Raw genomic sequence first — 25,669 nt, forward strand, 5'->3', positions numbered from 1 at the left:
GAGTGGTTTAAAAAAAAAAAAACAAAACTAACTTGACTGTGTCATTTCCCTGCTAAAACCCAAGATCATTAACACAGCCCACACAGCTGCATGTGACCTGGCCCTGTTAGGGGGTCTTCCTCTCTCAGGTCACTTTCATCCTCACTCATCACTCCAGGTACACCAGCATCTCCTACACTCTCAAATGTGGCATGCTGCTTCATGCTTATACACAATGTTCCCTCTACTCTGACTAATTAGCTCCCACTCATCCTTCAAATCTCTGCACAAATGTTACTTTCTGGGGAAAATCCTCCTTGATGCCCTAAAGTTAGATAATCTTTCTCCTGTTATCCTTCCATGATACTATGCTTTTCCTTAGCTCTTATCATCCTGTGTAAATATTCGTGTGAATATTTGCTCATTAACAATCTCTTCTGAAAGACGTATAGTGCCTAGCACATAGAATAGGCAATGTATACCTACTGAATGATTAGTAATAATAGAATCTAATATTTAATGAACCCTATATGCCAGGCACTATGTTAAGTGCTTTCCACAGATAAGTAAGTATTATTCTCCCTAGTTTTACAGGTGCAAAGAGATTAGTAATTTATACAAGATCACAGACCCAGTAAGTAAAAGAGCTAGGACAGGAACCTAAATCTGTCAGGCACAAAACCCATGCTTTTTACCCTTAATTGAATTTGCTCCCTCAAACCACTGCTTGTAGAACTAAATAAATACGGATCGATTACTTAAAATGTCTACCTTCTATTGGACAAGAGGTTACTGAAAAAACTGTGTACTCATACTATGATAAATATTAAGACACTTTTACACTAAGATAAAGAACATGGAAAAATTTAACCAGAGTTTATTTTATGTTATTTTGTTGTTTATTTATTTATTTTTTTTTATTTTTTTTTTTTTTTTTTGAGACGGAGTCTCGCTCTGTCGCCCAGGCTGGAGTGCAGTGGCCGGATCTCAGCTCACTGCAAGCTCCGCCTCCCGGGTTCATGCCATTCTCCTGCCTCAGCCTCCCGAGTAGCTGGGACTACAGGCGCCCGCCACCTCGCCCGGTTAGTTTTTTTGTAGTTTTAGTAGAGACGGGGTTTCACCGTGTTAGCCAGGATGGTCTTGATCTTCTGACCTCGTGATCTGCCCGTCTCGGCCTCCCAAAGTGCTGGGATAACAGGCTTGAGCCACCGCGCCCGGCCTTGTTGTTTATTTATTTATTTTTGAGACAGAGTATCGCTCTGCCACCCAGGCTGAAGTGCTGTGGCACAATCTCAGCTCACTGCAACCTCTGCCTCCCAGGTTCAAGTGAGTCTCATGCCTCAGCCTCCCAAGTAGCTGGGACTACAGGCACATGCCACCAGGACCAGCTAATTTTTGTTTTTTTTTTTTTGTTTTTTTTTTTTTAGTAGAGATGGGGTTTCACTATGCTGGCCAGACTGGCTCAAATGCCTGACCTCAAGTGATCCACTTTACTCCTAAAGTGCTGGGATTACAGGCATAAGCCACCACACCCAGACTTTATTTTTATTTTTTGAGACTAGGTCTTGCTATGTTGCCCAGACTGGAGTGCAGAGTCTCACAAGCACAAATGTAGCACACTGCAGCCTCAAACTCCTGGGCTCAAGCAAACCTCCTGCCTTAGCCTCCCAAGTAGCCAGGACTACGGGAGCACAATACTGTACCCAATTCAGTTTTATTTAATTTGGAAATATTAATCCATTGAGTTATACAACTGGGTCTCAGACTGAGAGCAATAGATGGCCCAAGACTAAATAGCTTCATACCTCCACTGTTAGAAGCAAGGCTCTTTACTTGTATAAAATAAGCCTTGCTATAGTTAACTATGTCCCCATTTCTGCCTTCATTGGAGTACTAACAGCCAAATCCAGAGCCTATCTTGATTGGATTTATTATACTCTAATTAGAGAGTAGGGAGGAATTTTAATGAAATCTCACAAAGTTTTTCTACATTAAGCTTAACTTGAATGACTTGAAAAAGGAAGCAGCTGTAGTGGCTATTTTACTTCCTGGCAATCCTAATCAACCCAAAGACAACGCAAGGAAGCCATGCAGAATTGGATGGTTAGAGAACTCATTTGAGACTACCAGTAATCTACTAACACAAAATCTGTAGAAAAGTTTCTTTCAAAAAGGAATTAGAGCTGAATATCAGAAGATGTTTAAACAACAAAGTTATACTTGTGGAATAAGTTCTAACTCAGTTTTCTTTACTATTTGATTTCACTAACCTAATTATGGATACAAATAAGCCCATAAACTGTCCCATAACATGTAGATAGTTACGATGTAGGGTAGAAGTAATCCCTTTGAAAGGCAATTAACAAAGAAACACTATTAAACAAACTCAATAGATTGTAATAATTTCCTCTAGATTAGTACCAGCTGCTACTTAAAAATTCATTTATGTTTACAATTAAATTTCTTCTGCTTCTGAGGCATCTTTGAACCTCAGTAGTCAAAATGTCACTTTTGGACCAGCAGCATCAGCATTACCTAAGAGCTTATTAGAAATATCAGCTGGGCACAGTGGCTCACTCCTGTAATCCTAGCACTTTGGGAGGCCGAGGCAGGCCTATCACCTGAGGTCACAAGTTCGAGGCCAGCCTGGCCAACATGGTGCTACCCCATCTCTACTAAAAATACAAAAATTAGCTGGGCGTGGTGGCGCATGCCTGTAATCCCAGCTACTTGGGAGGCTGAAGCAGGAGAATCATCTGAACCTGGGAGGCAGAGGTTGCAGTGAGCTGAGATAGCACTATTGCACTCCAGCTTGGGTGACAAGAGCAAAACTCTGTCTCAACCAACAAAAAAAAAAACAAATGGAAGAAATTTAGAATATCACGCTCTTCCCCAGGCCTACTGAAAGAGAATCTGCATTTTAGCATTTTAACAAGATCCCCAGGTGATACGTAGGGCCACAAAATCTGAAAATCACTGGATTATAGAATGACTCAAGGAAAAACAACCTTCACAACCTTCAGTGTGGGATCACTGGCTGTGATGATGCTGGAGACAGGCTAACTGCAAAAGAATAACGGATAGGCAAATCCATAGAGGCAGAAAGCAGATTTAGATTAGTGGTTGCCAAGGGCTGAGTTGGGGAGGGGAAGGGGTAATGGGAAATGACTACTACTGGGTACAGAGTTTCTTTGTGTGATGATGAAAATGTTCTGGAACGAGACAGTGGTGATAGTTGCACAATGTGTGAAAACACTAAGAACCAATGGATTATATACCTTAAAAGGACTGATTTTATGGTATGTGAGTTGTATCTCAATTTTTAGAAAAGAAAAATATAGTAGCACTGGGTCTTTTCCAGTCTCTCTCATGAAAGAGTCTAACTGGCTATTTCAATACTATATGACTGGCCATTAAAATTAAATATGGAGACAAATACTGACAGTCATTCTCTTGAATAAAACCATTCAACTATTTTTCTATCCTATTTGCGTAGACTATCCAATGTTCAATAGTTGTATTTTGTATAGACTATGAATGGCAAATCATGTATCTCTTCATAAAGACAAACGAGAAGGGATAATGAATGGCTGGAACAGAAGGGGACACATAATAATTTACACAACAATAATGCCTTGAAAGGTGATAGTATTATTATATTTCTAGTTGTAGTATTACTATTATATAATCTTCTATATCTTTCCCAAAACTAAGCAATCAGATCTCTGAAATTCAGGTCACCATCTTTACCCAACCCTCCCCATCTCACCCACCTTGGCTCTTTTGCTCAGTAAACTGCGCCATCTAGCTAACAGAGAAATCATCACTAAAAGTTTTGTTTCCTAAATATCTCTTAAATCTCAAATACTTCTCTCCAATTCCTCTGTTTTTACAAAGTCATTCAAGGTAGGGCCGGGCATGGTAGCTCATGCCTGTAATCCCAGGGCTTTTGGAGACTGAGGCAGGTGGATCACTTGAGGTCAGGAATTTGAGACCAGCCTGGCCATCATGGCGAAATCCCATCTCTACTAAAAATACCAAAAAAAATTTAGCTGGGTATGGTGGTGCATGCCTGTAATCCCAGCTACTTAGGAAGCTAAGGCACAAGAAACACAAGAATTGCTTGAACCCGAGAGGCATAAGAAACGCTTGAATCTGGGAGGCGGAGGTTGCAGTAGCAGAGATTGCACCACCACACTCCAGCGTGGGCAACAAAGCAAGAAAAAAAGTCATTCGAGATGGCCCCAGTCTAACATTTTAACCTTTCTATCCTCAACTCTTCCTTGCAACCATATTAGACTTCTTCCATTCCTTTAAAGAACCAATCTCTCTAGTCTTTATCTTGTAATAGACATTTTTTAATTACTAGTGTTTTATTGTGGCATAATTTACATACAGTAAATTATGTACAAGTTTTAAGTGACCAGCTTGAATTCTGACAAATATAAACACCTGTGTGACCACCAACCAAGATATACAACATTTTGGCCAGGCAGGGTGGCTCACACCTATAATCCCAGCACTTTGTTGGGGGCTGAGGTGGGCAGATTGCTTGAGGTCAGGAGTGTGAGACCAGCACGGCCAACATGGTGAAACCCCATCTCTATGAAAAACACAAAAATTAGCCAGGCATGGTGGTGCACACCTGTAATCCCAGCTACTTGGGAGGCTGAGGCAGGAGATTCGCTTGAACCCAGGAAGGTGGAGGTTGCAGTGGGCTAAGACGGCGCCACTGCACTCCAGCCTGGGCGACAGAAGACATACAACATTTATATTACCCTGTAAAGTTTCTGTGAACTCCTTTCCACTCAACCCTCCTCCCCACCCAAGGCAACCACTATCTGATTTCTATCACAATAGGTATTTCTGTCTGCTCTTAAATTTCATATAAATAAAACCATACACAAATACTCATATATGTGTTATTTTGTGTCTGACTTCTTTTATTTAAATTAATGTTTCTGAGATTCGTCCAAGTTATTAAGTGCATCGATTTTCTTTTTTAGAGTTTAATAGTAATCCAGTCTATGGATACACTATAAATTATTTATCTACTCTCCTATGGCTGAACATTTGGATTTTCCCTTGTTTGGGGCTATTATAAATAAAGCTGCTATGAACATCCTTGTACAAGTTTTTTGTAGTCACGTGCATTAATTTCTCTTGGATACAAATCACTTAAAAAGGGAATTGCTGGATCATGCAATACGTGTATGTATAAATTCATCAGAAACTGCAAACTTTCTGCCCAAGTGGCTATACTATTTCATGCTTCCATCAGTACCAGTTACTCCATAATCTTATTAACAACGGTGTTACCAGTATTCTTCATTTTAGCCATTCTGGTGGAGGTACGGTATTTTTAAAATCTATTTCAGTTTAATTATTATTAAATTATTTTAATATATATTACACATCGCTAAAATACAAAAAACGTAGCAGAGATTATAATCAAATAAATAATCCTCTGATCCATACTTCACCTTTCCCATATGCAACTATTTTTTAACTTTTTCTGGTTTTTGTTTGAGTACTTTCTATCTTCAAGTGTTTATATCACTATTCTTGACTTACCAACTTTAAACATTATTGATTTTCTGACATAATAGATGAAACTGTAGCTCATTTATCTCCCATTTCCATCATTCCTCTCCTTTTGATCATTTTTAGTTCATCTACTGTTTACTTCAAAAATTATTATTCATGTAAGTTTTTGCTTCATCAACTTTGGTGGTTTTTTTTTTTTTTTGAGACAGAGTCTCCCTCTGTGTCACCCAGGCTGGAGGACAGTGGTGCAATCTTGGCTCACTGCAACCTCCTCCTCCTGGGTTCAAGCAATTCTCGTGCCTCAGCCTCCCAAGTAACTGGGCTTACAGGCCCGCTACCACTTCAGGCTAATTTTTGTATTTTTAGTAGAGATGGGGTTTCACCATGTTGCCCAGGCTGGTCTCCAACTCCTGAGCTCAAGTGATCCGCCCACCTCAGCCTCCCAAAGTGCTGGGATTACAGGCGTGAGCCATCACACCCAGCCGTTTCATCAACTTTTAACAGTACCTCTATTCTCCACACATTAGTGAGGGTAACCCTAGATGCAGCAGTAAGTAAGCCCCAAAATTTTACTTGCAGAACACAATAAAAATTTACACATTGCTGTTTTAATAACTACAATTTGATAGGCTTGAAAATTAAAGCAGTCAACTCCTCAAATACTATTCATAAAACTAAGAGGGTGAGCACTGCTCGCTGGCTCTCTCTCATGTCTGGGCTTTCCTCCATGCTGTTTCAGACCAAATGTCCTTCTACATTCTCCCTTCTCCTCCACCTGGCTAGCTCCTATTAGGCTTTCAAATTTATGCTACCACAAAATCCCCAAAGAGTCTTCCCAGACTGCCAAGTATGAGCTGGGTGCTCCTCCAGCACACCGTGCTTAACTTTGTCACAGTATTGATTACACAGTGTTGAAAATGGTTTCCTTGTCTGTCTCCTCCAAAACTATAAACTTCTTGAGGGAAAGGGAAAAACTGTATTCACTACTATATCCTCAGCATTTAGCACAATGCCTAGATTATAACAGATACTCAAACATTAAATTAAAAATTAAATTACTTGAGTAGTGATTTGTACAACAGTAAATATTATTCAAATAATTACTTGAATAGTAATGATCTCAAATTCCTACTCAAGTAATTTACATTGAAATGATTATTTTCCACCCCTTATTCATTAAATCATACATGGTTATGGAAAGGAAAATCAGAATGGATCAAAAATTTTAGATAATAAATAATCCACAAAATTTAATTTTTAATCTTTTTTTTTTTTTTTTTTTTTTTTTTTTAATGAGACTGGGTCTTGTTATGTTGCCCAGGCTGGTCTCAAACTCCTGAGCTCAAGAGATCCTCCTGCCTCAGCCTCACAAAGTGCTGGGTTTACAGTCATGAGCCACCACGCAATTTAAGTTTATATTTCAAATAAGAATATGCCTGAACACAAAGCTTAAAATCTTCTACTACCAAAAAAAAAAAAAACTTTATCAGAATACCACTCCCTTATGATGTTACTAATATTGTTAACATAACAATTTCAAGTAAATTCTTGTATTTATTTAACAATTTATTAACAGCCCACTTTGTTCCAAGCACCGTATAGACAGATTCCAAGGATTCAATAGTTAATATATCAGATACAAACTCTGAGCTAAATTTCATGAAGTCACAGTGAATCTATGCCAAAAATCCCCCATTTTAGACACGAAGAAACTAAGATTCACAGAAATTAGATAAATTCTATTGACAGTTGCTTACGGTATTAATAATTATTTTAAATCAAGAAACTAAAAAATAGGTTGCACAGACCGAGATACTTAATTCCAAACCCAAATTAAGCAGAATAAGTAGCCTAAAGAACAAACTAGAATAAAAGTAGAACTCATCCATATTGTAATCCAAGAGTTTATATATAGTATATATCACTAAAATATATGCAAGAGTAAGACTCTGCCCTCACAGGCAACCACTTCCTCCTGGTAACTCAGAAGAGTTTTGAACATCTTTGGAACAGAAGTGCTTTGCCAAAACATTTCATGAGATTCAGGTGATACTGCGGTTATAGGGTGGAGCTGAGAATGACCTGAAAGTTTAGCAAGGAAAGAGATTCTGAGAATCTGAGGAACCTATGAACTGCTGCACAGCCTACTCTCTCAGCAGTGCCAGGCTTACTAGGAAATCAAAACATAACTGATTCCCCTTCAAAATCTTTATCTCAGCCAGGCGCAGTGACTCATGCCTGTAATCCCAGCATTTTGGGAGGCCTAGGCAGGCGGATCACCTGAAGTTGGGAGTTCAAGACCAGCCTGGCCAATATGGAGAAACCCTGTTTCTACTAAAAATACAAAATTAGCCAGGCATGGTAATGTCAGCTACTCGAGAGGCTAAGACAGGAGAATCACTTGAACTCCGGAAGCGGAGGTTGCAGTGAGCCAAGATCGCGCCATTGCACTCCAGCCTGGGCAACAAGAGCGAAACGCCATCTCAAAAAAAGAACAAAAAACAACAAAAAAAAAACCACTTCATCTCTATTGCTACCTAGCAAATGGGTCCAGGTACTAATAGTAACTTGCCAAAGATTTACAGGATAATAGTGGAATCCAGATACAATCCCAAGTCTATCTGAACCCAAAGTCCAAGTTCTTTCCCACCTTACAATCTGAAGCCAAAGGCATATTTAAAAATATACATTTTTTTAGTTTTATCACTTCAATCTCCTATTTTTAATCTGGAATTACTAAGTTTATGTTAAATGTTATAGTTTGCTATCTTCTATAAGAACACATTCTAAAACGAAATTTATGGTCTTAAGAATAACTTACTTTGACCACAGTGAAAACCAGTTAAGCTATTTTCTTTGCTTAGAGTTTAAATAGGAAAAAGTTATTACCAATAATAATACCAACAACAAAAACCAGCACCATTTACTGCATATTTATATTCAGACTCTGAGCCAAGCCCCTCACACACCAGTATCAGATTTATTTTCAGTCTTTCACTCTGCATTTATATCACTAGCACAACTTTGCTTCAATATTATTCAAGAGAAAAATAAACACTAAAAATACAGAATTAATAGCCAATTAAATCTAACTGCTTAGAGCAGGAATATTAAATTGATAATTTTTATATTTTTAGGAGAACTAAAATAACTCTACTGATGTACTCAGTAGGGAGGGATACTGACACAGCAGAAAGCCAACTTTTGCATCATAACCCACCAATTCTTCAAAGAAGGAAAGCATTTGCAGCTACCACAAGAGCCTAAAGGTTGTGCTAACAGCTAAGTAGTCTATTCCCCTAGAGTGGCGGAAATGGAGAAGTTTTCAGCTACATCTATGACTTGTGTTACCACACCATCCCATCTTCCCTTACCATAACACACACACAAATACACAAACACATCAGAAACTAATGAGCAAAGCTGGTATCTTTTTTCAAACTGTTCCTTCTCACAAAAGTGAGCAACACAAAAGTGAGAAGGAACAAAATCCCAGAAACCTGTATGGCCCGCCTCTTTTCTATTACTGGCAATAATGGGTGTTTAAATCACCTTCTGACAACATAAAGATATGTCACTTAGGAAACACAGTAGCTTGAAAAATAGTCCAATAGGTGTATATAAACACACACACATCATGACTTAACAGGTATAGTAGAGCAGACAACAGACAGATACACCATAGGACTGGAGGTTCTGTTTGCTGGCTGGCTCCTTGTACCTTTTCAGGTCTTAAAAGGAAATTTAAAAATGCTACAGTGTAGTTCCTCCCTAGGCACTGACCTTGTACTAGTTTCCCAGAATCCTCCTAAAATAATAGCAAACTCCAATCCCAAACTCTTACAATATTTCATTTTTAAGTATCCGAGTTGGCAGAAAGTCTTTATTTTGCCAAGAAGGCTAAATATATATTTGAGAAAAATATTAACTATCACCATATATTGCAAGGAAAAAAACCACATTTTTCATAAGGAAATATCCATGCTAAGTCTTCAACTCCAAAAGTAAAATCTTTGTTTGTTTTTAAGGAAAACACAAGGATCACACCAAAGAACAGATCTTGCTCAAGGGAAATTTCACATATAATTTATAGTTCTAAGCTCTTAAAAACCATGCCAAACTTTTAAAGAAAATAACTGTTACAGAACATCATGTTAAAAGTCTGAAAAAAAAAAACATTATTTTTCTACTCTGAGTGTTTTTTAAAAATCTCAATACTAAACTTTGATTTTGTCTCTTTCATAGAAAAGGTAAAATACTTGATTCACACATCTATTTCCACTAATCTATACTTTCATAAAGTTGCACACATATTTAAAAAGAAAAAGAAACTTGCACTCAGTGTAAAACATAAAAACAACCCAGGTGTGGTGGCTCACGTCTATAATCACAGCACTTTGGAAGGCCAAGGTGACCAGATCACTTGCGGTCAGGAGTTCAAGACCAGCCTGGCCAACATGGTGAAACCCCGTCTCTGCCAAACACACACACACACACACACACACACACAAAAATTAGCCAGGCATGGTGGCACATGCCTGCAATCCCAGCTACTCAGGAGGCTGAGGCAGGAAAATCACTCGAATCTGGGAGGTGGAGATTGCAGTGAGCCAAGATCGTGCCACTGCACTCCAGCCTGGGCGACAGAGCGAGACTCTGTCTCAAAAATAAATAAATAAACAAATAAAACATAAAAACAACTGAGATGATATAATTAAATTATCTTAATAAAACTAAAAAACTAAATATATATGTCTCAACTTGCAATACATAAAATTTAAGAAAATAATTTTAAACTTGGTAGAAATAAAATTAATAAGAATTGAGCCTTGGTTCATAGACATTTTAGAGTTTTGCTCAGAGGAATCCTAAGCAAACATACATTCTATCAATTCCACTTTATAAATTTAACAAAGCAAAGGTTTATTCCTTTATGCCAAGAGGAAAGTTCCAAGCATTCCACTGAAGTTTACAAAGCAGCCTGCCACACCACCATGGTGGCAAGAGAGGAAAAGAAAGAAAAGAAGGAAAAGTGCTGCTCCCACTGCCCTGTCTGCTGGGCATTATGGGGAAGAACAGCAGGTGACAGCCCCTTTCTGCCGATCCTGCCTCTCACCACAGAAGCATCAATGCTGGGATACTGATGGATATATACACTGAGAAAGAACTGAGCAGAGGTGAATGAGGGAGTGGAGTTAATCAGCAACCCAAGCCAGAGCTGAGGGAAGCAGCAGTCTGCAAAAAGTCAGTATTTCCCTATTTCTCTTCCCTCCTCAATAAACTGAATGTTTACGCCCCTTGCCCTCCCAAATTCATATGTTGAAATCCTAACCCCTAACCAAAGTGATGATATCAGGACATGAGGCCTCTGGGAGGTGACTAGGTCACGAGGACAGAGCCCTCATGAATGGAATTAGTTCCCTTATGCAAGAGACCTGAGAGAAATGGTTGCCTTTTCACCATGTGGAGACATAGGGAGAAGACGGCCGTCCATCTGTGAACCAGGAAGCGGACCCTTACCAGACACTGAATGGGCCTTGATCCCGGACTTCCCAGCCTCCAGAATTGTTAGAATAGGTGTTTATAAGTCACCAAGTCTATGGTATTTTGTTATGGCAGCCCAAACAGACTAAGACATCTCCTCAACCTATGCCCTTCACCCTAGTTCCCCCTAATTTTCCCTAATTTTGCTCTTCACTTCATTTGGAAATATCTCGATGTTGTTAGAAGTACTCAGGAGTAATATATTTTATTGTATTTTATATATATATATACTTTTTTTTTTTTTTTTTTTTGAGATGGGGGTCTCGCTCTGTCACTCAGGCTGCAGTGTAGTGGTGCAACTGTAACTCACTGTAACCGCTAACTCCTGGACTCAAGCAATCCTCCCACCTCAGCCTCCCAAGCAGCTAGGACTACAGGTGAGTGCCACTATGCCCAGCTAATTATTATTATTATTATTATTATTGAGACAGGGTCTCACAATGTTGTCCAGACTGATCTCAAACTCTTGGCCTCAAGCAATCATCCCACCTCAGCCTTCCAAAAGTGCTGAGATTACAGGTGGGGGCCACCACACCTAGACTCCAGGGTAATAACCTTATAATCTTTATATCCTATAAAACCCAGAATGATTAATAAATTTGAAATTTACATTTGTATTATTCCAGATTAAATTATATTTCATGAAAATTAATGGACTCTCTGCTTTTGTGGGGGGAAAATTCTGTGTATTTTTGCAAAGAAAAAAGTCTAGAAGAATATACAAAAAAAATGATTACTTCTGAGTGTTGGCATAACAGGTGCTTTTACCAGCCTTTTTCTATATTGTCTGCTAATTTTATGACAAACATATTTTAATATCATAATCGCAAAACAAATGAATAGGATTTGAATTAATAGTATTTACCACGTTTTCAACCTACCAACCTTAAGATCATAGAGGCTGCAAATGTAATAGACTTTATATTAGAACTTCCCTGTAATCCCAGGCTAAAAATGCTGATGTTCACATGATCCTGGTATTGTAATCACCCAGAATTACTCCCTGTTGTGACATAATGTAAAGTGTAAAGCACTGTACAAAGGTATGAAGTTATAATGAGCCTTTGGTCAGTAAGGTTCAAATGAAATTAAAACGTGACACAACATTCTTTTTCAGTGAGACTTGAGGTAACAACATATTTCATTCTTAAACTTTTTTCCTTTCTGTACACTTGCACTTCTTCCAAGTTTATTCCATGATTACAAGCTCTTTAACTTATTTTCCCAGCATCCAACTATATCCTCGAGTTACTCTGCAATCACAGTCTCACATTTTAAAGTAATGAGTGAAATGTTCATTCCTAATTATTTCTGCCTTAAAATCCTCTCAGCTATGTGTGCCTATATGAACTAGAAAATACTAGGTATTAGGTAATATAATGGTATATAGAAGGAAGACGACAGAGAACAAGCCCTATCTACTCTTTATGGTGTTGCCTCCATTCTCCCCAATCTATCAGTCCCTCTTAACCTCTCTGACTCTCGATTCCCTTACATACTCTGTCCTTCCACCACCAGGAAAACTAAACAAATAATAACTAAAATGAAAATTTCACCAGAGGGGCTCAACAACAGAAGAAAGAATCAACAAACTTGAAGACAGACAATAAGAGTATTCAGTCTGACCAACAAAAAGAATGATGAAAAATGAACAGAGCCTTGGAGAGAGATCCATGGGACACCATGAAGCCTATAAACATATGTATAATGAGAGCTGCAATAGGAGAGAGAGAAAGGAAAGAAAAGAGAGATTATGTGAAGAAATGATGACTGTGGTGGGGTGCAGTGGCTCACACACATATTCCTAACACTTTCAGAGGCTGAGGCAGGAGGAATCACTTGAGCTTAGGAGTTTGAGACCAGCCTGGGCAACATAGTGAGACCTCATCTTCACAAAAAATTAAAAAAAAAAAAGAAATTAGCTGAGCATGGTGGTGTATACCTGTAGTCCCAGCTACTTGGGTGGCTGAAGTGGTAAGACTGATTAAGCCCAGCAGGTCAAGGCTGCAGTAAGCATGATTATGCCACTGCACTCTAGTCTGGGCAACAGAGTGAAATCCTATCTCAAACAAAACAAAATAAAATAAATTTAATTTTAAAAAAAAAAGAAATGATGGCTGAAAACTTCTCAAATTTGATGAAAAACATTAATCTGCACATCCAAGGAGCTCAACAAACTCCAAGTAAGATAACTCAGAGATCCACACCAAGACACATCATAGTCAAACTGTCAAAGCCAAAGACAAAAACAGAATCTTGAAATCAACAAGAGGAAAAAAAAAAAAAAAACTCTCTCCATATACAAGGGATTCTCAAGATTAACAATTGATTTCTCATCAGAAACCACGGAGGACAGAATGCAGAGATGACACAGTCAAAGTGTGAAAGAAAAAGACTATCAACCAAGAATTCTACATCCAACAACACTAATATTGCAAAAATCAAAGATAGCTGGGTAAAGACAGAAAAAGAATTATAACATTCCCAAACACAAAAACTGAAAGAATTTATTGCTAGTATACCTGATATACAAAAAATACTAACAGGAGGCTTTCAGCTAAAATGAAAAGACTCTATACAGTAGCTCAAATCCACACAAAAAATTAAGAACACCAGGAAAAATAATGACATAGGCAAAGAGAAAAGAAAACATAAATGTATTTTTGCCTGTAACTCTTTTCTTCAATATGATGTAAAGGACAAATACATAAAACAATAATTATAAAATTGTGTTAGTGGGCTTAATGTATAAGATATATATGCATAGTCACTGTGAAATACCATCCATGCTGAACTTGTTGTGAAAATCCCTATCATGTTGGGGCTAAGTATTTAAGGTACTCATAAAATGCTATTCAATCTAGAAACTGCACACTTTCTAAAGTTCTATTAGGCAAACTCTCAATAAGAATATGAAGGCTATGGCTGAGAGTGGTGACTCATGCCTGTAACTGCAGCACTTTGGGAGGTTGTGGCGGGTGGATCACTTGAGGTCAGGTGTTCAAGGCCAGCCTGGCCAACTTGGTGAAACCCTGTCTCTACTAAAAATACAAAAAATTAGCTGGGCATGGTGGTGCATGCCTGTAATCCCAGTTATTTGGGAGGCTGAGGCAGGAGAACCCAGAAGGCAGAAATCGCACTGAGCCAAGATTGCGCCACTGCAACCCAGCCTGGGTGACAAGGCAAGATTCTGTCTCCCTAAAAAAAAATTAAAAAAAAAAAAAGAATGAAGGCTGTAACAGATTTTAAGAGTTAAGTTTCTCCATCACATTCCAAATTTACATAAAGACATACATGCCCATGGATTCCCTGGCACATAGAAGTCTCTGTTTCAAAAAGGACATTTATAATTAGGTTATCATTTCCTATTAATCAATACCTAAAATTTCAGTTATTTACCCAATTAATTCATGGAAGGCAGGGCTGAAAATGCTGTGCTAAATTACGGTACTCTAACACAAAAAAATAGCACACCAATAATATTTATATTGGTTGATATGATAACGTGAGGATTTTAAAATGTGAAAAATCACTTACCAAATGCTTATCTGGTAAAACATTACAAATACCTCCCCCAAACTTTTTTTTTTTTTTGAGACAGTCTCGCTTTGTCACCCAGGCTAGAGTGCAGTGGCACAATCTCAGCTCACTACAATCTCTGCACCCCAGATTCAAGCAATTCTCCTGTCTCAGCCTCCCAAGTAACTAGGACTACAGGCATATGCTACCACACTCGGCTAATTTTTGTATTTTTAGTAGAGATGGGGTTTCGCCATATTGGTCAGGCTGGTGTTGAACTCCTGACCTCAGGTGATCCACCCGCCTCTGCCTCCCAAAGTGCTGGGATTATAAGTGTGAGCCACCACGCCCAGCCACAAAAACCACTTTATAATCAATGGAAAATCACCAAATTAGAATATTTTCAAATAATGTGCATCCTAAAGCAAACATAGGGCCAAGCATGGTGGCTCACACCTGCAGTCCCACACTTTGAGAGGCCAAGGCAGGACTGCTTGAGGCCAGGGGTTCAAGGTTACCGTGCGCTATGATTTAGTCACTGCACTCTAGCCTGGGTGGCAGAGCAAGACCCTGTCTCTAAAAAAAAAAATTAAAAATAAAAGTAACACAAATTTAGAATTGTGGACCACTGGTAGAATTTTTTTATTCTGTTCATTCATTTATTTATTCAAGAAACATTTATGGCACACTTGCTGTGTCAGACACTATGGTAGGAACTAAAGATAAAAAGACAAGGTCTGCCCCTCAAAGTACGCACAGTCCGGGGAGAGGCTCCCATTCTAGAATTAAAGAAGGTATGATTAGAAGAGACCTAAGAGTTCCCTTATTTAACAGATGAAACTGGAACTCATCACTACTTAGCTACTAAGGCAGACATCCAGGTATAGAGATTTCCCACCCCATGTGTTCTTTGCACCACATTTCTTATGACTAAAAGCAATGAAGGAGTGTTTCCAAGCAGGTGAAGCAGAAACATGGTACTCTGGGCAATATATGTAATAGTTATTAAATTGGAGACAGAAATCCCTAATGGATATGTACAATATAATTATTTAACAATTATTAAGTAACAATTATTTAAATAAATATCTAACAATTTAGAGACGAATATCTCTAGTAGATGTGATATTATGGTAAAGCCCTAATTAGCAACATTTACTGAAGAACTAAAATAAGGTAATATAATAGTAAGCCTTCTGAGCTATAATTATAGTTTTGCCTCTGTTTTCTGATCTGTAAAATGGGGATATTAAAATTTTATTTCACAGACTGTTGTGAAAATTAAGTGAATACTTGAAAGCACTTAGTAAGCCTGGTACCTAGTAAACACTCATTAAATGTTTGGTATTCTTGTGGACAATCATTTCTTAAATGTACTAGTACGATACATAAAGACCAAAACAAGGAACTATTTTCTTTAAGGGATTATCCTATTATTATGATGGTCTTATTTTCTGGTGACTAATAAAATCTCACTATATTATATATTTCAGAAATAGTATTTAAAATGAATAAGATTTAATAGTATGACCCCTCACTCTATAAAGAACTTATCAGTCCTAAAGCTACAGAAAAATAGACATTAATTAAATTACTAATTAAAATTCCATCACAATTTTAATAAATTAAATCATTTTGTTCAGTATTACTGAGATCACAAATCTTAAATGTCATTAAGAAGATATTCAAAGATGACTTTCAAGTAACTAAAAAGTTTATGGGCTAGGCGTGGTGGCGCACACCTTTAATTCCAGCACTTTGGGAGGCCAAGGAGAGAGAGGATCATTTAAGCCCAGAAGTTTGAGACCAACTTAGGTAACATAAGGAGATCTCTTCTCTACAAAAAACTTAAAAAATTAGCCAGGTGTGGTGGCACATGCCTGTAAGCCCAGCTACTTGGGAGGCTAAGGCAGGAAGATCTCTTGAGCCTGGGAGGTCCAGGCTGCAGTGAGCTGTGATCCAGCCTGGGCACTCCAGCCTGGACAACAAAATAAGATCCTGTCTCAAAATTTAAAAATAAAATAAAAAGTTTATGCAGATTTTCTCATTCTACCTAAAATATTCTTAAACATATGTAAAATAAACATTCATTATAATATAAATGAAACTCTTTTATATTAAAATAAATCATCACCCAATATCAATAATAAAATAAATAACTGTATTTGTATCCACTTACTGCAATCTCTCTACAAGCCGACATGGATATTCCTGTGCCTTCAATTTGCTTCAATGCATATTCCTTTTCATCTTTTCTGCACATAAACAAAAAAACATTATTTTTCCATATATTACTTTCAGATTCAAAATTATAACTACAAAAACAATGGAAACGCACTTAATTTCTCAGTGATATGTAAACACTCTCACTATGCCATGCATTGCTTATTATTTTTGATAATATTTCAACTACAGAAATATGAAATACCAAAAGAAATTCATGTCACAATGAAAACATCAGACAGAGCCAAAACACAAAATTCAAAATTGAAACAGAACAGGATACTAAACACAGCACTAGTTTCAAAGAGTAAACAAGCATAAATATAAACTCAAACATATTGCAAGATAATTCCACTCCTGTCTTAATTATCTGGAGTCTACATAAAGCATTCTGTTATAGACATTCGCTACAAAAAAACTGACAGACATAAACTCCCAGATTCATTTAAAGTAATTTCATAGTATAAGAAGCATTTATAGGAATGATAACCCACTGAAACACACTGTATCTCACTTAGGATGGGGACATTCAAAAGCCCGAGGACCTCAATCAAAAGTCTTTTAAAGAGACCTCAATCAAAAGCCTTTTAAAGACTTCAAAGCTCTAGCCACCAACATGTCATTCTCAGGAACACTAGGAGAAATCCAGTACCTAAAGTGGATTTTTCAAACAATGCACGTAGTATTAGGAATTCTGGGAAATCCCAATAGTTACTAAGTTGCTTAACCAAGAGAATATAGCAGTTCAAAAACCAGTGAAACATTCTGTTAAAATATTAATAGTAGGCAGCCAGTATAATACAGTAAGTACAGTAAGCATTCTCAAGAGTGCTGAAACCAGAACCAGCCACACAAAGGTCCCTGCTGAATATCATAACTATAGTTCATATTGTGAGTTGTTCTTATAAGAGGAGTTAAATCCATGCCTTTCAAGTTTTGTCTTTTGATCGTATTACAGCCTCAGCAAAGTACCACCATGTCATGATGTTTTTGTCAAATATAGCGCCAAAGTAGTGTCACATCTGTCTACTTAGCTATTCCTCATTTTCCCCATTCTGTGTTGACCTGCAGATAGAGCAGTTTAGGATGTTATTCAAAATCCACATTTTAAAACACCATTTTACATCCCTTTTGAAGATTTTCACAATCATCTATAAGCAAATAATTGAGTCATGGTTACTTTCCCTCACAATCATTTTGAAAATTATATCCATTTTTCTTCCAACAGATAGCATTCAGGAAATAATTAAACAGTATTTTGACAAACAAAACATACTAGGTATGTCAACAAGATGGACTATGATACAATTTTTAAAATGATGGCTAGAAGGTCATTAGAAACGTGGAAAATGTGTACCATACGCTACTGAGAAAATATACAAATTATACTATATAAAAATATACATCTACAAATATGTTGAAGGCAATACAAAAAATTAAAAACAGTTACATTAAGATGAAGGAAGTTATGCCGACTAACTTTAGTGCTAATATTACACTGCCTTTTAAATTAGAATTGGGGTAAAAAGAAAAAAACAAAATAAATTGATACTCTGAAAATACCTACTAAAACAATCTTTAGTATTTTCAAAGTGGTATCTCAGGCATGTTTTAAACAGCAAAGTCAAAAATAAGGAAAGCTTAAAGGATCATTTTTTTCCTTTTTCTCCATCCTGTTTTTTGCCCAAACATAAAACTAGACTTTTCAGACCACTCAGAAGCCACTAAGAAGCACAAACTGCAGGTGACTGAATGTAATCAAAGCCAAGTGTTCCTTCTGTGCCTTAAATGTATTTGTGGGTATATGAGTGAGAGCACATGTCCCTGAGAAGCTCAACGCAATGCTTATGATGTAAATTTTATACATTTAATAATTAAATTATCTATCAGATATCTATTGCTAAATATTTAAGTTTGATGTATTCTTTAAGCAAAATTATAAAAGCTTTCTGAAAAATTTTTCACATGCAACTATAATTTTTTCAACAGAAATATTTCAATCCTCAGTTCCCCTAGACAAAGCAGTCCAGAAGCTCATGTAATTGCATAGTTTTATTTTAATACTGTAAAGAATATTACACAATCTGGATAGGTTATAGTTGCTATGGAAACTATAAGATCTTTGCAGTAAGTCAAAAAGTGCAAAATTAACACATCGAATTAATGGCTTTTGAATTTCACATCCAGTCTGTCAAAGGAATTTGAAAGCTTGAACAGAAGAGACTAAGCATAGGCCTCTTACTCTAAATTATATGGACAGGAACAAGGAACAAACCCAGTAATTATTTCACTTAATAAGTTTAAATATAACTTCCATCTGTTAAATTAATAAAATACTCAAACATTTGTAATTTTAAGATTTATTTGCAACATTTAAATTGAGAATGAAAGAAAGTACATATATCATTACTTTTTATCTTTGTAAACTAACTGTCAGATGGTAAGTGATGATGTGGAATCTCTGAGGTTCACCATATGAAGAAGTTGCAAGGTCCCAAAGGGCATATGGGACTCCTTGGCACTGTACTACGTGAATGCCAATCTTTGGGCATATGCCAACACCTTAGTCTGAAGACTAAATATGCATCCTCTAACACAATGTCTAGAAATATTTCAATGATCAGGCACATGAGACAGAGAAGCTTTACTGCTCTCATCCCATGTGAGTGCCCCTCTCCAGGAGTTCCTCCAAGTAGAGGAATTCATACCTCACACCTTAGATGTTTCAGGCACATGTAATATTAAATATCATAAAAGAACAATTTTTTTCTTTTACATGAAAAGGCTGAAAAGCAGGTGAATCTGCCTAGCCTACACTGCTATGATAATCTGGCTGTTAGAGGCAGCTTAGTTCCTCCTTAAAACTATTTCATTTCCAAATTACTTTTATTTCTAAATAACATAAAGATAGACAAAGCAATTCCAAAGGCTTCAGAGAAACTGTTTTCTACATTTTCATGTATATTAGATAGTATGATTAGAGCAACTGCATATTGAAATTAATCAGAGGAATTTACTAAATGCATCCAGAAGAATTAAAAATACACATATTTGTACTATAAACATGGATAAATGTTATATAGAATTTTTAAATATCAAGATGTTTCTTCTATATGTCTATAACGTGTAGCAACACCATGAAAACTTCACTCTCAGCAGTCACAATGAAAACCAATTGTTTGATGTGAACATTATGTAACAAAATAGAACAAATATATTTGACAGAGACTGATTGTATTAGGTCTTCCATCTGAGACACTATGTTCCTTTTTTCTTTTTTTTTTTCTTTTTTTGAGACAACTGTGTCCCCCAGGCTGAAGTACAGTAGCATGATCTGGGCTCACTGCAGTGTCGACTTCATGGGCTCAGGTGATCCTCCCACTTCACCCTCCCAAGCAGCCGGGACTGCAGGCACACACCACATACCCAGGTAATTTTTGTATTTTTGTAAAGATGAGTTTTTGCCATATTGGCCAGGCTGGTCTCCAACTCCTGAACTCAAGTGATCTGCCCATCTCGGCCTCCCAAAGTTCTGGGATTACAGCCTGTACCACCGTGCCCTCCTGGTTCTGGAAAATTCTTGATGCAAACAATTCTATAGAGAGTAGAAAATATAAAAAGCACATATCTGTGCAAAAAAATAGAAATCATTACTTTAAAATGAAAGTTTACTCCCATACAGAAAATCAAGCTCAGTGGTAGAATTTAAATGTAATTCAGGGAAGAATTTCTCAAGTCTAGAGAAGCAAGCCCAGCAGGAACATCTCTTAAATGAAATATTAGGATCTGTTTTAATGAAAAAGATAGTCTTACACCTTTTAACAACATCCAAACTTGGCGACCAGCCCACACTCAACTGTAGCAAGGTAAAGCACAATTCAGTAGCCTACACTCAAAAACACAAGTTAAACCAAAGTTCCATTTGTTGTAGTCACGATTAGACTGGCCCAAGGTTCTTTGACTCCTATCAGTAATACTGCTGGATGTCCAGACCAGCCATGGCCCATGTGGATCCCAAAGACCTACGGTAGACAAAAAATTTAGAAGAAGCATCTTTTAAAGAAAGATAAGAAAAACCAAAATGAGGCAAGATTGAAGGAAAATTTTAAAGTATTCCAAATAACAGAATAAAAATCCTTTTTCTTTGTTTCTAATAAAAACAGAAAAGTCTTATTATTTTATATTAGTTTATATTATATATCCCAATATTGCCAAACTCTTGGGATAAACAAATTAGAGACAGATATCAGGAAGTTCACAATCCACACAGAAAGAGATTCTGGGTGACCAGAAAATATACAAGTAACCTGATGTGCTCCACACCCACAAAAGATATGCATAATAAGTGCAGAGAGAATGTAACCATTAATTCATTCAGAGCTTTAAGAAAGGTAATTTCAATAAGCCATGGCTTTGAGGGAGGAGTTCCCCATGTACAGGAGGGATAAAGAGGTTTAGAGAATTCCAGGTAGAAGTATGGCATAAGAAAAACAACCGAAGTATATTCAAGAAACAGCTGGTATCCAGTATAAATAGAAAGCTAGGTGCATTATGACTAGGGCAAGAGATGAGGTTAGAAAAGTAAAGAAAGAGACCACATGATCTAGAAAGAAGCTTGTGTTTGATACGTAAACAGTGTAGAGTCAAAGGTTTTTGGAACAGAGAAGGTTAACAGATCTTTGCTCGGAAAGATAACAGTGATAACTACAGATAAAAACAGGTGGCAGAGTAAACATTTGGTAGGTTGAGTCAAATGTCCAGATAAGAGAAGATGAAGGACTAGATTAGCAGCAGAGGAGAAGAAATAATAGGTCCAAAAGACATTTGAGTCAGAACTGACAGAATTTAGTAACCACTTGATTCTGTGTGAAGGAGAAGATGACTCTGAAGATGGATGAAGTTTCCACTCTGCCTCATCGCATGAATGACCACACGTTTTTGTTTTTTTTGGGCTTTTTTTTGAGATGGAGTCTTGCTCTGTTGCCCAGGCTAGAGTGCAGTGGCATGATCTCAGCTCACTGCAACCTCTGCCTCCTGGGTTCAAGCAATTCTTCTGCCTCAGCCTCCCAAGTAGCTGGGACCATAGGCGTGCACCACCACACCCAGCTATTTTTTGTATTTTTAGTAGAGATGGGGTTTCACCATATTGGCCAGGTTGGTCTCGAACTCCTGACCTGGTGATCCGCCCACCTTGGCCTCCCAAAGTGCTGGGATTATAGGCCTGAGTCACTGCGCCCGGCCAAATGACCACACTATTAACCACAGAAATGATGACATGACCTAAATGAAGACCTGGAAACCTAAGATTTTATCCTAAAAGCAATGAAAATTACATATGAAGGTTAATCTTATTAGAGAGGACTAAAATTAAAGGAACGAAAAACAATTAGGAAGTTACTGCGATGTAAGTGTGAGCAGGTGAAAACTTGGATTAGTAGAACAGAATGTTAGCTCTGAAAGGGATCTAAGACAATCATGTATAATCTCTTCACTTCAGTGATAAAGAAACTAGGCCAGCAGCTAGACGCAGAGCTAAGACCAGCTCTTCCAATTCTTCATGACAGAGGGGTAATAAGACAGGAGAAAAGAAGGGACATCTATGATAGTCATGTTAAAGGAGGAACTGATGGGACCAAATGAACAGAAAAGATTAAGAAGGAGGGGTCAAAGATGAGTCTGACGTTTTGAGCTTGGCTGATACAAGGATGATGCCTCTGAGAACAAGGTTCATATCAGATCTCAGAAGATTCTGTAGCTTTAGAAATGATTCCTTTACACAGAAAGAAACCCCAACCAAAAATGAAAATACCTCGGAAGTTCAAAAAGGAGATGTCCTGAAGATATTTATTTACTAAGGGTCTACAATAGTAGAGTTTCAGACTGAAAGGTTTGAGTCCATAAATGTGATGATATTGCCTAGAGGAAGTAGCACATAGATAAGAGGACTTGAGTGCCCAGGAAAGAACTGGAGGGAGGGTGGAAGCGAAGGAAACAGTTCTGAAGATACTTCTCTTTTTCTTTTCTGAGACAGTCTTACTCTGTCACCCAGGCTGGAGTGCAGTGGCGCAATCTTGGCTTCACTGCTGCCTCTGCTTCCTGGTTCAAGCAATTCTCCTGCCTCAGCCTCTGGAGTAGCTGGGATTACAGGCACATGACACCAAGCCCAGCTAATTTCTGTATTTTTGGTAGAGACAGGGTTTCACTATGTTGGTCAGGCTGGTTTCGACTCCCGGCCTCAAATGATCCACCCACCTTGAACTCCCAAAGTGCTTGGATTACAGGTATGAGCCACCACACCCAGCCCAATACTTCTCTTTCATATCCCTTAGAACAAGGTCCTCAACACTTGGCCCACAGATCACTACCATTCGGTGGCCTGTTAGGAACAGGGCTGAACAGCTGGAGGTGAGTGGTGGGCGAGCAAGCAAATCTTCATCTGTATTTACAGCCACTCTCCATCACACCCGTTACCACCTGAGCTCCGCCTCCTGTCAGATCAGTGGCAGAATTAGATTCTCATAGGAGTGCGAAACCTACTGTGAACTGCACGTGCAAGAGACAGGTTGCGTGTTCCTTATGAGAATCTAATGCCTGATGTTCTGTCACTGTCTCCCATCACCCCCAGAGGGGATCATCTAGTTGCAGGAAAACAAGCACAGGACTCCCACTGATTCTACATTATGGTGAGTTGTATTTCATTATATACTACAGTATAATAATAACACAAATAAAGTGCAAAATAAATGTTATGGACTTGAATCATCCCAAAACCATCCCCACCCTGCTGGGTCTGTGGAAAAATTGTCTTTCACGAAACCGGTCCCTGGTCCCAAAAAGGTTGGAGACCACTGCCTTAGAAGACAAACAATTCTATGAAGTTTGCTTTTTTCTAAACCTTATGAGTCCAATTCAAATCATGAAATCATCAGAAATACAGTATCTAAAATAAGACAGTATTATCAGTTTTTACAACTAGGTGTTACTTACAAGACATTCTTCAAACTATGTGATGTGCTACCATTGGTCACATTAGAAAAAAAAAAGACATTCTTCAAATCATATGACATCTGGGCCAACTATTTTTTTCTTCAAGAACAATGATGACATAAATCCACGTTGTATCCCTTTCCTTTATTATGTGATGCTTTGGCTTAGCCAACTAGGAGGCTTCCACAACATGGAAAAATAATTTTAAAACACAATGTGAAATAAAATTTGAAATAACAAAAAATAACAAAAAAGATTATCTTGTTTCATATGGGTATCATTCTGAATTATTCAGTATCATCATGAGCCCAATATTCAGCCAGCCTAGTAGTAATGATCCGTTATTTGGAAACAGTATTCTTTATTACATAATAACATATTTAAATTTTGTATAATGAAATTTTTCAAAAATAAATAAATAAATGGCAGTAATGCTGCATGTACCCATCACACAATTATCAACTCGTGGACAGCCTTATTTCTACTGCCTCTACTTTTCTTAATTATTTTGAAACAAATCCCAGACATCTTTCTATTTCATTCACAAATAGTTCAATGTCACAACACTTTAATATCAATAATTTTCCTAGTTTGAAAAATAGTCTTTTAAAGTAATTCTGAAACATTTAAAATCTTCCAACATAAGGTACTGCTATTATTTTGTATTCCTCTTATTAAAGATGTCAAATAATACTAGTACCCTCTTTATGCTTTTTCCAATAAAAATGTGCTTCAGAAATTATGCTTTCATCCACCAAATATTTCACCTATTCAATCTCTAAACATCACTAAAATATAGTACTATTCTTCTTTGTTCAACTTAAGAATTCCCTCGCAACATGAAAATGTGACAACAGTTTGATTATGTCTTTGCTTTCATTCCTTAGAAAGACTACTTTTATTTATTCCTGTTCTTGTTTGTGTATGGAGACAGGGTCTCACTATGTTGCCGAAGCTGGTCCCAAACTCTTGACTTCAAGCGATCCTCCTGCCTTGGTCTCCCAAAGTACTGGAATTACAAGTATGCGCCGCTGACCTAGCCTAGTCCTTTTTCTTACAAACTGATTGACTAGTTTATCTCGGTTTTTTTTTTCTTCTTCTTTTTAGACAGAGCTTCACACTGGCACCCAGGCTGGAAGGCAGTGGTACGACCTCAACTGACTGCAGCCTCGACCTCCTGGGCTCCAATGATCCTCCCACCTCAGCCTCCCAGTTAGCTGGAATTACAGGCATGCTCCACCATTTTTTGTAGTTTTTTGTACTTTTTGAACAGACAGGGTTGTGCCATGTTGCCCAAGCTGGTATTGAATTCCTGGGCTCAAGCAATCTGCCCACCTTGGCCTCTCAAAGTGCTTAGGATTACAGGCATGAGACAACACACCTAGCTAGTTATCGTTCTCTTAAAAATGATCTTCATTATATACTATTTCCTTTATTTAGAATTCCAAGTCAGATAAAAATCTTCCAAAACAACTAGAATAATTTTTTCTTTTTTTTGAGACAAGGTCTCTGTCACCCAAATTGAAGTGCAGTGGCGCAATCATGGCTCACTACAGCCTTGACCTCCCAGACTCAAGCAACCCTCTCACCTCAGCTTCAGAGTAGCTGAGACTATAGGTGTGCACTGCCGCACCTGGATAATTTTTTTATTTTTTGTAGAGATGGGATCTCACTATGTTGCCCAGGCTGGTCTCGAACTCCTAGGCTCAAGAGATCCTCCTGCCTTGGCCTCCAAAAGTGCTGGGATTAGAAGGGTGAACCACCATGCTTGGCTTAGAATAATGTTTTCATTGATGAATTAATTGTATAATTTCTTTTCTTTAAGGTGTTCATATTTAATTGACATTTGTATACAACCATATCTTGATTG

At 37.6% G+C, this 25,669-nt stretch overlaps 1 protein-coding gene across 4 annotated transcripts in view; it reads right to left on the reverse strand.

The window, feature by feature from the left end:
- Nucleotides 1-25,669, reverse strand: part of CDK19 (cyclin dependent kinase 19) — a 215,930-nt gene that overhangs the window by 125,990 nt on the left and 64,271 nt on the right. For 2 of the 4 annotated variants that reach the window (XM_008007334.3, XM_038001010.2), the window contains one exon: nt 16,769-16,844. In XM_008007334.3, the coding sequence (XP_008005525.1) occupies nt 16,769-16,844 (76 nt within the window). Of the gene's footprint in view, nt 1-16,768; nt 16,845-17,738; nt 17,878-20,238; nt 20,425-25,669 lie in introns of those variants that run through there. The other 2 variants (XM_008007338.3, XM_008007336.3) reach the window with 2 other exon arrangements.

Source organism: Chlorocebus sabaeus, chromosome 13, assembly GCF_047675955.1.
Source record: "Chlorocebus sabaeus isolate Y175 chromosome 13, mChlSab1.0.hap1, whole genome shotgun sequence".
NCBI lineage: Eukaryota > Metazoa > Chordata > Mammalia > Primates > Cercopithecidae > Chlorocebus > Chlorocebus sabaeus.